We start from the raw sequence: 14,106 nt of genomic DNA, 5'->3' as shown, positions 1-14,106 counted from the left end.
CACACCTACCCAAAAGGAGAATAGATTAAGGTTCAGTAAGAAAATTTCAAATTGCTTGCCTAAATTTCATCTACCACCAGGCAGAACACAAAGCAAATGTTGGGAGGTGGAGTGGGTTGAAAGGAAGACAGAGTTGCTTTTCACAACCATAGGAGAAAGCATAAAACTCTATTTCAAAAGATAAGCAAGGAACAAATAAAATGTGAAATCTCACATCCAACGACATAATTCTATCTCACGTTGTATGAAATGTAAATACACATTTTACCACACTTCATAGTAACAATGTTTCCTGGGGGAAAGCATGTATAGTGTGTGAACATCCTGAATTTTAGGTCTTTAACAACCAACATCCATTCTGGATACCTATGCAGTGAAGGTCAAGATATGACAGCATAATATAAGTATTATCTCACAGTTAAAAACAGTGTACCATAATAGGTGTTCAGAAAGCTCACATGCACTGAGCAGATGAAATCAGTTTACTTTTAGTAGTTTCTATTTTATCTTGCTTAACCAGAAGCTCTAAGTATATCTGATAAGAAGTTATACCTCACCTGAAATATTGGCACCTCGCTGCCAGAATCACTCTGTGTGCAGGAAAACGTTTCTTTTCCACTATAAAGGTAACATCACTATACTCCTCCCCATTCATCAGAACACCAACATGATCGGACAGAATGTGAACATGGTCTATTTCACCTACTGCTGTGTAAGGACGGAGTGGATGGCTGTTACTCATCTTGCAGGAGGGTGATATATCCTACACCTATAAAAATAAAGCATAAATAATATGAAAGAGGGACTCTCCTCTAAAAGTTATTTTAAAGTTAAGTGATGTACATGGAACCATCCTTTCATCAACTGATTGATTACAAACATTGTTTGGCTACAAGAAAATCCCAGGTTTAATGAAAGCAGATGTCAGAATGTAACACTGCCAATCTAACTGCTCCAAATAAACAAGCCCTTATAAAGCAAATTAGAAGAAAATCATTATGTTGTAGGGTTTCCACACAGTCAGCCAACTCACTAATTATAATGCTCTGTACAAGTTAAAATTGATTCTGTAACCAGGGCAAATCAATTAGGAACCATATAGCAGTGCTCAAATTAAATATTGAAATCTACACCAAGAGTTTTCATCCATAATTAGCAAGAATATTCGTATTTATGACCTATTCTCACAGGAGCCTGATTAACTCTCCAAAACTGAGATCACAGTGATTTTCAATTATTAATATAGGAAGCCTTTTCAACGAATCATGTTTTATAAGACAGATATACTATTAAGTCCTTGAAAAGCTCTCTCGGGAAAGTATCAATGCCCAGTGTGCTTTCAGACTGAAGAGGCTTTTATGGAAAGATAAACCTTCTGCTCTTTACTTGCAAAGCCTAAAAGACTTCTCAAGGGGAGACATGGCATTTGCAAAACATACGCTTTAGCTACTTCGCTCAGTTCATGATACCCACATGGTGCATAATTTGAAGCTGCTTTTATTTTTAGCACCCACTTTGGGGAGGATAGAGTACCATGCACATTTAAATAAATTATAAAGTTTCGGAACATCTAGAATAGCTATTTAAATATTTTTCTCTCATACCTTGTATTTCTTCATTACACAAACATTGTGTGTATGAGAGAGCGAGTGTGTGAAAACAATAGATTTTAACTTTTTAATATGGCTTTTACTATATTGTACATGCAACTAGAGCCAATGCTCATGTGGAAGATGAGGTTTCTGGCTACCCCTGCACTTGCAGGGATAGAAACTGAAGGGGTTTTAAAAATACCAGGTGAAACCGTTTTCAGAAAAGTAATCTAAGTGATACAAAATATATCAGACATTTTTAGAGTCAACTATTTCAAGAGCTACTAAAAAGCCAAACACACTTTGCCCTGTTCTCTAACTTTGCAGCGATGCCAGTACTTGAGAAGTGAGCTCTACCCACTTCCAGACTCACTAGAGCCAAGAGTTCAGCAGATGGCCGTTCATCTTTCAGCCACTTCTCAATCTGACTATTGTTAAATCTGAATTGCTATTTCTCAGAAACTACAAATGGTTCTGAGTGCATAGACAGAATGTTCACTGGGATGAGCCACAGTGAAGCTGTCTTTCCTTTGAATTCAATCACACATCTAAGTTGCCGGAGGAAAACTTGTGGCTCTTCAAATGTTGCTGGACTAAAACTCCCCATTTTTCCTCCCAACACTGGCCAGCTGACTAAGGTTGTTGAGAGCTGAAATCCAACACCACTTGGAGAACCACAGGTATCCCACCCCTACTTTTATAACTTCCTAAGGAGCCCAACTCTAGATCACAGGAGAGGGCTACCCAAGACAGGGTACTGGAAGATCTGTTCCCTGCTTTGCAGGCCTTTTCCCACCTGGCCTGGGAGTGTGGGGCCTGGACTGATTCCAGCTGCAAAACCTGAAGCTGCTGAACAGATTATTGGGCTGAGATGTTTGGGGGTTTTGCTGCTGTTGTGGAGGGGGGCTGCTGCTGCTGTTTTTTTGTATCTTGATTTTAGATATTGATGTAATTTATGTGGAAATCATTCAGTTTGGTTGTGTATTTTTTAATATTTAATTGATTATGGCTATTATTATTATTACTGTAATACCCCAACCATTTGGCTGGGTTTCCCCAACCATTCTGGGAGGCTTACAACATCTCTAAAAACATAATAAAAACATCAAGCATGTTGTAGTTTTGTATTTTTCATGTTGTAAGCCGCCTTGAGCATGGTTTGAATTGTATGTATGCATGTCTTTCCAAATGTGACAAAAGGACTGTGCAACTCCTCCCCTTCTACCCAGGAAGGTTGATGCCAAATTAACACTACACTTTTTCATAAGCCTTGGCTGCTTTTGGTAAGTTTTTCTGCTGTTTATTGCAGGAATTTTTAGTTGGCTTTCATTCTGTTTTTGTTTAATGCATTTTTGTTGTTTTATTGTGTATCTGTGAGTCACCTTTCCAAATTTCCTGGTTCAAAAGGCAGAATATAAGGTTTTAATAACTAAGAACCAATGTTGCACAATGAACACCATGCTGGATGTGAACTGAGGAAGATCTGGATTTAAATTCCTACTCAAGGCATGAAGCAGATACCTTGATCCAGTTTATCTCCACCACTCAAACATGCATTCCTCTCCCCTAACTCACAGGTAATTCTGAGGCTAAGATGAATAGCTCAGTGCAAAATACCTTGAGGTCCTTGGGAGAAGGAAAAGATATAAACGTAAATTGAATTTTAAATACACATATATACAGAATAAAATTAAATCCGATTCATGTTGAGCTGTCCAAAGGTATTTGTGGAACAGAATTTGTGTCATGTCAGCAAGTAGGAACAGCAAATCTTACAGGATAAACTATTGAACAACAGGAAAATGACTTAGAGCACAGCTTTCAAAACTGTGTCACGACACATTAGTGTGTCAGCTACAATGTGTAGGTGTGCCGTGCAAACGCTCCCCACACTCCTCCTGAGGCTGGAAAGAGGTTAGTTTAACCTCTGGTTTGCTAGTAAAATTGAATTAAGGTAAAGGTAAAGGGACCCCTGACCATTAGGTCCAGTCGTGACCGACTCTGGGGTTGCGGCGCTCATCTTGCTTTATTAGCCGAGGGAGCCGGCATACAGCTTCCGGGTCATGTGGCCAGCATGGCTTCTGGCGAACCAGAGCAGTGCACGGAAACACCATTTACCTTCCTGCCAGAGCGGTACCTATTTATCTACTTGCATTTTGGCAGGAGCAGGGACTGAGCAACAGGAGCTCACCCCGTCGCGGGGATTTGAACAGCCAACCTTCTGATCAGCAAGCCCTAGGCTCTGTGGTTTAACCCACAGTGCCACCCGCATCCCTCTAAAATTGAATTACTGGGTCGCAAAATGATGCATGTCTAAAAAGTGTGTCACCAACATGAAAAGTTTGGAAAACTCTGACTTTGTGTAACTGAGGATTTTAAGTGTGCATGACTAAGGCAGGGTTGTTGTGGAGGTGCGTGTCAGCAGCACTGGGCAGCTGCCCAAGGTCTCAGGAGGGCCCACCAGCACTACCTGATGCACTACTCAAGGATAGTGTAGCTGTCTGAGCAGGGGGGAGTTCCAGAGCTCCACAACTTGAGTTGGGAAAGCAATAGGGATCATTGTAGCTTCGGTCCCTAAGCATTGCCATGTGCCCTGGTCTGAAAAGCACCTGATGAGTACCAGAGGCCAAAACAAAACTAAGTATTATAATCATAAGTGCAGAAAGTACTATAAAAAGGAGTGGCACCTATGAAAGACTTCTGTCTGCTTTGATTTTCGTTTCTTTGACTCATTTTAATTGCCAAGCCCTGTCTGTTTCAGTCTATCTAGTTACTGCAAAAAGGAGAGTTTGTGCAGCATAGTGCCTAAAATAACTGAAGAAGTTCAAATCTACCTCCACCCTAACCTCACTTGTTGATTTTAAGCCTGTATCTGCCACCTGGAAAGAATCATGTTGATCTACCTTACAGAAGATATTAGGCCCAAAACATACTATGCAGGCAGTCCAAATGCAATTGTTAAGTTAAACCATAGGTATTTAACCTGGATTTATTATGTTGTTCAGCATTCTGAACAAAAAGGTCTATACAAGATTTCTTTGAGAATAAAATGAACAGAGAAAGAACCAATGAATACTGCTTTGAGTGTATAGCTATTTTTAAATGTCCATTTAGAGCTCAGGGTTATGAATGCGTCAGAAATTTTCAATTTATTTAATTTAAATATTTATAAACCACACTTTCATATACAATATCACAAAGGCAACATACAGACTAAAAGCACAATACAGAAAAACAAGAAAAACATCAAATTGATGATAGTTTATACAGGGGGAGGGAGTGCTTGGTTTGTTTCTTCACGCAAGTCATTAAGCTTTACACAAGTTGTAAATCTAAATAAAAAAGTGCATGCAATGATAATTCTGTTACGGCAAAGAGTCCATATGCACTGTGTTCACATATGCATATGAAAAACTGTCATGACAGTTTGGATTCAAATGCAACAAAAGGAAGACAAGCAATTAAGAGATTCAAAATGGTAATTATGTAAATAACTCCTTTCAGAAACTATTATAATAACCAAATTATTACAAATCAGTCTTATATATGGAAAACAAGAAACCTGTACAAATAACTGAAACAGATGCAAAGTAGATGCCACTAAATATACAACCAGAATACATGAAAGATGGCGTTCTAATGAAAATTACACAGGTGCTCTACAACTGGTAACTTTGGGTCTATTTGTAAAATATCTGAGATTGTGGCTTTCAGAATTAAAATCTCTGCACAACCTGGAAAATGGAACACCACATTGTAAGTATCTACGATTTCCAAGATAGAAACACTGACAGGTGGAGGTAATGACAACAACAAAATTACAAATTCACTACTCTGATGCAGTTTCAATGCATCCAGACTGAAGCAATTTGTGCACAATTTGTAGTATAGTTACTTACAATGATCGTGTTGACACACTAAACCATAGTTAAGCATTGTGTAGATGAGCTGGAACAAATTCAAGCATGTCCTGTACTGCCTTCTTGCCCTCCTAATTTAGTTTCACTTTTATATCTTGGTTTGTCATTGCACTTCTAGACAGCTATAGAAAAAGCAGAAAGCCCTGCTCTATACTGAAGTTGGTAAAAGAAGCAATAAGGAATCTATGCAAGCAAAACATTAGTTTCAAAAAGTTTTATTTTTTTAAAAAATTAAACCATCCTCCACCCAATGGGTTCCAATAAGCACAATTCAAAGTGTTGGTGCTGACCTTTAAAGCCCTAAACAGCCTCAGCCCTGTATACCGGATGGAGTGTCTCCACCTCTGTCATTCAGCCAGGACACTGAAATCCAGCACCAAGGGCCTTCTGGCAGTTCCCTCACTATGAGAAGTGAAGTTACAGGGAACGAGGCAGAGGGCCTTCTCGGTCGTGGTGCCCACCCTGTGGAACGCCCTCCCATCAGATGTCAAGGAGAAAAGTAAATCTACAACCTTTCGAAAGGTTCCCTATATAGGGAAGTTTTCTAATGTTTCATGTTTTGTTACATTTTATATATGGCTGAGGCAACCCAGTCAGATGGATGGGGTACAAATAAAATAATAATAATAATTACTATTATTAACAAACACACAATATAACAAGACACTACAGCATCTTCATACAAGTTATAGGACTGGGGAGCCAACGGTCCAAATCATCTCTCAGCTATGAGCATCACTTGGTTACCCTGGACCAGTCTCTCAGTCTAAGCCTATTACACAGTGATGTTACAACAGAGAGGAGCAGGATCCATATATGCAGTCTTGAGCTCCTTGGAGGAAAAGTGGGATATAAATATAGCAAATAAAAATAAATAATATAAAACCAAAAGCTCAGCTGATTAAAAACGGCTTAACCTTATGCCAAAAAGACTGTAGCTACGGTGCCAGTCAAACCTCCCTGAAGAGAGCATTCCAAAGTCCAGGTGCCACCACAGAAAAGCCTCTCCAGCAACTAGCACAGATACAATTCCCAACCCAAGAACAACACTGTTCTTGTGGTATTTTTCTTTTACTGTACTATTTTTTGTTGGTAGTCGCCCAGAGTGGCTGGGGCAACCCAGTCAGATGAGTGGCACATATATATAATCATTATTATCATTATCATTAGCACAAACTGCAAGGAGGGAAAAGGGTCCAAGTCTGCAATCCTACCCACAGCTATGCAGAAGCAAGCCCTTCCTTGGCAAACCCCGGGAGCCTACTGCTAATTTTTTGTCAGCACCCGAAGAAAGCGGCTACGGGCAGCTAGAACTGCACCCAATTCCTGTTAAAAATAAAAAGTAAAGGTTTGGGCTTCAAAGACAGGCGTCCAGAGCATCCTCAGATAAGAGGCCTGCCTGTCCCTGTGAAAACCCTCCAAAGCATACTTTCTCACCCACCACGCCTGAAGGGTCCAAGAAGACCTGCCCCGTATCCTGGAGGCGGGGAGGACTGCAAGGTCAGGGCCAGCCCCGCCACCTCGTGCAACGCCAGGTGCGCCCACCCACCGCACCGCCCATCTTGTCGCGAGGCCACCGTGGGCCGCGAGCGGAAGGCAGGCGGCGCGTCCACCGCCCACAATCCCGGCCTTACGTTTCTCTGCCTCTTTCCCCAACGACCCCAATAGAGAGACACGCACCAAGACCCAGGGAATGGGCAGGCTCCCACCCCGCCCCACTCCCCCAAGCACCGGACCGGTGGGGGGTGGGGCGGCGGGGAAGGGGAGGGAAACCGGGCCCCGCCCCTCAAGGGTCCCCCCCACCCGCCGGCCCGAGCGAGACGGCGCAGGGCGCAGGCAGCCCAGTCCAGCCCCCTCATCCCTCCGCCACACTTACCGGGCTGGCGAGCTCGAGCGCGGCCCCCTCCCCCCTCCTACACCGGCTGTCGCGTCCGCGCGTCGGCCGGCGTGCTGACGTCACCTAGCAACGACGCTCCCGCCGGCCCTGCGCGCTGACGTCCGTAGCAGAGCGCAGGGGTGCTTCAGCGAGATACTAAAAAGGCTAGAAGGGTTGCGCGGGGATCCTTCATACCTGGTTGGGCCAAAGACACAAACTTACGTGGAAATTCAGTTCTGGGGAAAGTGTATAGATGGTTTCCAAACACTCAGTCTGTTTCCATTTATTTACTTATAGCTATGTGTTTTCCTGGGATACTTTTTATTTTATTTTTAATAATCTTTATTAATTTAAATTACACACATTTACAAAGAATTTACAATCTCATACTACAAAAAGAAAATTAAAGAAAAAACAATTAAGAAAAAAGAAAAGAAAATACAGAAAGAAGAAAAAGCAGATTTACGTGCATTTTTTTAAAAAAAGTTTTCCTGGGATACTTTTTAAAAATAAAATAAGGATTTTGGCAGAATGGCAGAGGCCCAAGAGCCTCTGCTCTACAGGGAGCTGGTTTCAGGCCCCAGAACAACTCTGCATTGCAAAGATTTCTGCAAACATAGCACGAAGGCTGCCAGCACCAACCCGGCCTTGTGGGAATTCTTTGCAGATGATTGCAGTGCATGGAAACTGGCGGTCAGGTCCTGTAGCCACAGCAGTGACCAGAGGAGGAGGCACCACCAGGAAGAGCGCAGAAAGGACAATCGCCATGGTGCATCTGCAGCAGCAGAACCAGACGCCGTCATATCTCGTTTTCGCCATGGCCTGCTCTATAACTCTCTTAACAGCCTTCACCCATGAAAGCACACACTTCCATTGTCTCCTGAGACAGACACCTGCCAACCCTACATGAAAACACACACACACACACAAAACAAAACAAAAAAACACTGTCAGAAAGTGAATGTACAAGCCAAAGCGGCTATGGACTTGGGCCTCTGCCATTCTGACAAAATTAAATAGCCACAAGAAAACTTCTAGTTAAATCTTTATGGCCAAGAAAAGAGGCCCAGATGCCAAATATTCACTTGGGAGTTTTAACAAAACAAGTGGGGTTTCTTATTGAATGGCAGAAGAGCCTGCTTCCAGATATGTGTAACATGACAGATATGGAAAGGCCCTACTGTAGCCTAGGACCAAAGCCTAAAGGCACCCCGCCCGCTGAGAGATGTTATCATAGCTTTTGCTGACTATTCTATGAGGATTTAATGGACAAATATGAGGAAAAACAAGTTATGTTTTTACAAGTTCTGAGCACTGAAAAACCCTAAAAACATTCAAACCAGCAATTGAATTACTCACAGCAGCTGGTATAAAACACAAGCAGGGCATCCTTTTTTCTAATCCTTGAAACTGATGGCATGCAAACCAGAGGTACCTCCCCAAAGGGCATGAGCATGACACACATATTTACTTTATTGAACCTGTCTATCCTGGGGGGAGGGGGAGGAAATCAAGGCAGGAGATACTGGTGACACTGGCCTGTGGGAAGACAGTCCCAGTAGCATCACCAAGAAGATGTTTGGGCACAAGCATAGGTGCTAACTCTAAGAGGCCAAGACCCTTTTGGTCCCCCAAAATTTGGGCTGAGCCACCCCAGCCTCCACTGCAGCTGCTGCTGCTGTGTGAAAGCAAAGGTAGGCTCCCGATTCCCCACCTACCTCCTCTTCTTCTGGGGCGCCCTCCCTCCTCTCCTCCCTTCTGGCAGCCTTGGCATGGACCCATGAGCCCCTTGCCACTGTGGGGACTTAACCGCTATCACTGCTGACATCTAGGTGAGCAGATGAGAGGGCAGTGTGCAGGCTGGGGCTGCTGTCATCCCTGGTCTCAGCATCTAAGCCGCAGCCCAAGCCCCACATCCCTTGCCCAGCTGCTGGAGCCTCAGAAGTGCCCAGTGAGGACATGTAAGCTTTCCACATCAGCCTATTCATGTTTAAATGCAGAAAGGCACATACAATCACAGGCCCATTTGAGTATAAAATTAAGATTGTTTTCACGGTGGCCCACATCTTATAAAAATTAGGCCAGAGAGAGAAGTGAAATGCATTTCAATTTATGTTAGATGGTGTGTGTTCAGTGATCTCTCCCTTCTGGGTAAGATGGTCCTCAATGTTGGCAGTAGGGAAAATGAAGGTACCCTCATTTGTTATACAGAGACCCTCATTCAGAACATCTAGCCCAGTACAAACTCTGCCCCCTCTAGTTCACAGTTCAGTTTGTACTTAAGTTTCGTTTTCAGTCTCTGCAATACCCTCCTTTCACTAACACCACAGAATACTGGATACCTAACCCACCCAACCTGCAAAGAAGCAAAAGAAATCTTTAAAACACTTAGCCCGGGCCAAATTAATTAAGGCCCCTTCATAAATGGCATGTCCTACCTTTCCTGCGTCACCAACTGCACTCCGTTTTACTGCTAAACTTGAAAGTGAATGTATGCACCACAAGTCATAAAGTACTGGACATGTGAAAGCTTTCCAGCAGCAGGAACCTCTCCAAGTTCAAATATAGCACTAAGCCAGTGTAGAAGCTCAGTGCAAGTACACACTCAAATATGCAAACACTTTCCTTCTAACTTGGGCATCACAAGCTGCAGCTTGTGACCCAACATGCAGCAGCTACATATACAGCAATCTGCCAGGTGCCTCTCACTCTCACACACAACCAGTTTTACAATTCCAGATGGCAATGAAAACTATCTTCCTGTCTTCTGTATTTTTCTCATCTGCTAAGAGATTAAACAGACATGTCATGTGAAATTTAGGAGTGACTCTTTTATGAATCCTAGTTTGCGATTACTTCTCTGCACATTAGAAGCTTCTTTCTTCATTAGACGGATGAAGGCTTCTCCCTAACAATGTTAGGAAGCAAGTCCATGAGGCAGCATACCAAAAATAATTTTTATTCCAACTCTAAATGGGCTGTACTCAACAAAGTCCTACTTAGAGTGGACCAACTATAATTAAGGAACCTTAATCATGCCCATTAACTTCAAGGGGTCTACTCTTGAGGAGGACTAGCTCTAAAAACCACCCAGTATATCCATAAACATGCAGATATGTCCATTTATTTACATACGCACACTCTATGAAAGTATTGATGTATTTTAAAACATTAAAGCATTTCTTCTATCAATCTCATTCTTTGTACTGAGGCTCTCCATAGCAGAGCTATATTTTTTTCTGCTAAGTCTAATGGATCCCATATTGAAATTGATCCAGACACCCCTTTAAAGAGCTTCCCTGTCTCAACCTGTCAGCTACGTAAGACCTAACTCATGGCCAGTGTGGTGTAGTGGTTAAGAGCAGTAGATTCGAAATCTGGTGAGCTGGGTTCACGTCTCCACTCCTCCACATGCAGCTGCTGGGTGACCTTCGGCTAGTCACACTTCTCTGAAGTCTCTCAGCCTCACTCACCTCACAGAGTGTTTGTTGTGGGGGAGGAAGGGAAAGGAGAATGTTGACGAGATCCAGCTCGCCATCAGTAAGAATCAGTCTCACACAGAGATGGGTTGAAGAATTCTGGCTGCTCTAGAGCTGCAGCAGGACAGCCTTTATTGTGTAAAGTCAGAAAGATACAAAATACAAGGAATGCAACTTGTTCTCAGCCAGCAGATAAGGGCCATCGCACTAGACCACGCAGACGATCAGCCCATGTTACGTGGGCCAATCATTAGGACAGCATGAGCTGTTCACGCGTTGATCATGCTCCAAGGATGCTTTTAGCTATGAAAGCACCCTGCAATAATAAGAACTTTGCTCATGCTCTTATGTACAAGCAATCATTTTCCCACATGCCCTCTTTTCTTGTTTATATTATAAGAGGGAGGGGACTTTTTAATCATATATCTCATTACCTAAGCGTTTATATTTTGCAACATAAATTCCTCTTGTAACCCCTGTGGTGGGCCTTGGTTGATACCACCACGCAGTACATTGGGAAATCAAAGAAAGCAAGCATTGAATACAACAGCACACCACAATGAATCCTGTAACAAGCAAAATTACAATTAGCAAAATTTTTCTTAACCATGTTCTATTAGGTAACCAAGAAGACAATCATTCCCATAGATCAAAACCTTCAGGTGGATTCAAAGGATTATGGGCTATCATTTGTTCCATATAATCAATAATAGCAGAAATATTGGCTGATTGAGCAGATATATACATACAACAATGAAAATGAATCAAGGCACAAACTCCACCTTTGGAAGCAAGGATTACATCTAAAACATAAAAATTTTTAAGCGCAACATCTCTTATTTCTGACATTTCTTTGTTGATTATTTTTGAAGCCAAGATGGTGGAATTTAAACAAAACAAGAAGATCCATTAAAATACTCATAGGTCCAATTAAAATATGGATAATGACCTAAAAATTTATTGCTATTATGATTGAAACGAAAACAATAAGACACTATTTTTGCAAGCGACAGAAGCACAGGCGGTAAACTTATACAATTGTCCTTCATATTATTGCTAATCTTATATGAAGCATTTACTGGAATGCTGGAATACCACCACCAAAAGAGGCTCAAAGATTCTCAAAGCTTTTTTTTTTTAAAAAATCATTTTTCTCAGCAGCTAAAAGGCACTAGCCAAGCAACAAGGTAGATAATAGAGCCCATTGTCTTCGCAGGCCCTGCTAAAGAACCATATTGCAACTTGCTTTCTGTCCGGGAACGATGCCAAAGCACAAGAATGAAACAACTGGAACACACTGAAATCCCCTCACCCCCTTCCCCTGCCAAGAGTCCACAATAGTTCCAAGACAGCATTCTGTACATGCTCAGGGGAACACACCATGGGGCAGGACTCCTGAGGGAGGAGAAAAGAAGAAGAGATCTGGGGGGTAAAATCCAAGCGATGCCGGTCCTGCGAGGGCATCCTTCAAAGCCAGGCTCACTTCCCAAACAAGAGGCAGCAAAACTGTAATGATATACGGTGGTTGAAGTGGCTTCCCAGGGAAAAGGGGAGCCAATGCGGTAGGGACGAAGATGGCCTTTAAACGTGCCAGGAAACACTGGAACAGCTGTAGAAGGTGACTCCATCCAGGGCACGTCAATGGGGCGATGTCTCCAGCTACAGTGCGGGTTGAGATTAGGTGGGAGGTCATCACTGGCATTTGAAGGTCTTGGAGAAGACAGTATCTCCCAGATGCCTTTTTTTCTGATGACAAAGATGGGTGTATTCCACGGGCTGGTGGAAGGTTCGATATGCCCCAGTTTGAGTTGTTCTGCAATTAACTGGGCTGCCACTGCAATCTTTCCTTTAGGCAAGGCCATTGCAGCAAGCAGATCTCGCCCCCAAAGGGAGACAGGAATGTCCAGAACTAATGGTAAAATAGTCATTTCGAAGCCATGGGAGCCTTGGATCAAAATGGAATGTCTGCTGCGGCGTGCCGAGGTAATTCCTCCAACGCCGACAACAGAAGAAACTGGTTCGGTGGCCCAGGCGGGGGGCCAATCCTTGATGGCAATCACAGAACAGTCCGCCCCCGTGTCCAAGACCCCTTCAATCGTGCGGCCCCCAAGGGTCATCTGGATCTTTGGGCGTTCTTCCGTGACTGAGAAGGTAGTAGCCACAAGAGGGTCATGGTTTTGGGCTGACCCTGGGACGCATATGATTTTTGCTATAGGAGAGCCAGATTGCAAATGCGCTGAGCGATCAGAGAATACAGTCACATAGGGGTCATTTTGTTGTAACCCATGTAAAATATCTGGAACAAGGTGGATCCCTTGCTGTAAAACCTCTGACAATGGAAAAACAAGGCACTGTGCTGAAGAAGTAAAGTCAGCCCCCACTGACACTCTAGCTTGATGTGGCACAAAGGGAACTGGCAAGCGCAGGTCCTGAGTCAAAAAGAGGCGAGGTAAAGCCAGAGGTGGGGTTACCGGAGAGTGCGCTGGGTCACAGGTTTTATCCTTGGCAGAATTTTGGGATATGGTGGAGGACAGAGCCATGGCTAGAAGGCGAGCTTTATGCGTCTCAGTCCCCACCGATTGGCAGGCTTTAGGCATATCTGCAATGGCTATATTGGGAGTTGTCATCAAAGGGCGTAGTGCTTGCTTACAGTCCTCATTCGCATTATCAAACGCAAGCTGGCGGACAATCACTTATTGGGCTGCTACGTCCTGAACTTGCCGCTTAAGGGTGTAATACAAGCGATCGACAAATTGTCCAGAAGGCTCTGTGGGGCCCTGGCGAACGCTGTTGGGTGTAGCATACACGTTACGCGGGGGAGTATGAGGCAAATGAAGCCATTCCACAATAGACAGTCCCAGGCTTCTGGCCAGTGGTGTATAATATGGCCGTTGGAAGGAGTGGGGTGGCAAACACTGCAAGCGATAGCTGGTCCATGGAAAGAGAAGGGATCCTGTCATCTGCGTAGGTGATCATTCACGGTTGTTAGAGCCTCTTCCATTGCAGGGGTAACTGTGACCTTGTCTGCTGGATCCTTATGTCCTTTAAGGGCAGAATATAGCGGAGACAGAGTGGAGGTGGGCAGGTCCAAGTAACTCTTTATCCAATTTAACTGTCCAAGGTCAGGGAACTGTAGTTGAGGTGCAACTGGAATGGCAGCAGCTGCGGTCAACTTGTGTTCCAAATACATAATAGGAGGGTCCGCTGGATTTTTTCTTTAGCCACTGTCAATCCTGTTT

General features: G+C 43.4%; 1 protein-coding gene across 4 annotated transcripts in view; it reads right to left on the bottom strand.

The window, feature by feature from the left end:
* BTBD9 (BTB domain containing 9) overlaps positions 1-14,106 on the bottom strand; it is a 153,596-nt gene that overhangs the window by 136,697 nt on the left and 2,793 nt on the right. Inside the window, exons 1-3 of one of the 4 annotated variants that reach the window (XM_081904062.1) lie at positions 7,389-7,445; positions 5,492-5,634; positions 558-769 (exon numbers count right to left, since the gene is read on the bottom strand). In XM_081904062.1, the coding sequence (XP_081760188.1) occupies positions 558-742 (185 nt within the window). In that variant the 5' untranslated portion in view covers positions 743-769; positions 5,492-5,634; positions 7,389-7,445. Of the gene's footprint in view, positions 1-557; positions 770-5,491; positions 5,635-7,388; positions 7,495-9,826; positions 9,852-14,106 lie in introns of those variants that run through there. The other 3 variants (XM_081904064.1, XM_081904061.1, XM_081904063.1) reach the window with 3 other exon arrangements.

Source organism: Podarcis melisellensis (assembly GCF_964234715.1).
Source record: "Podarcis melisellensis genome assembly, chromosome: 3".
NCBI lineage: Eukaryota > Metazoa > Chordata > Lepidosauria > Squamata > Lacertidae > Podarcis > Podarcis melisellensis.
This window is presented reverse-complemented; position numbering and strand designations above follow the sequence as displayed.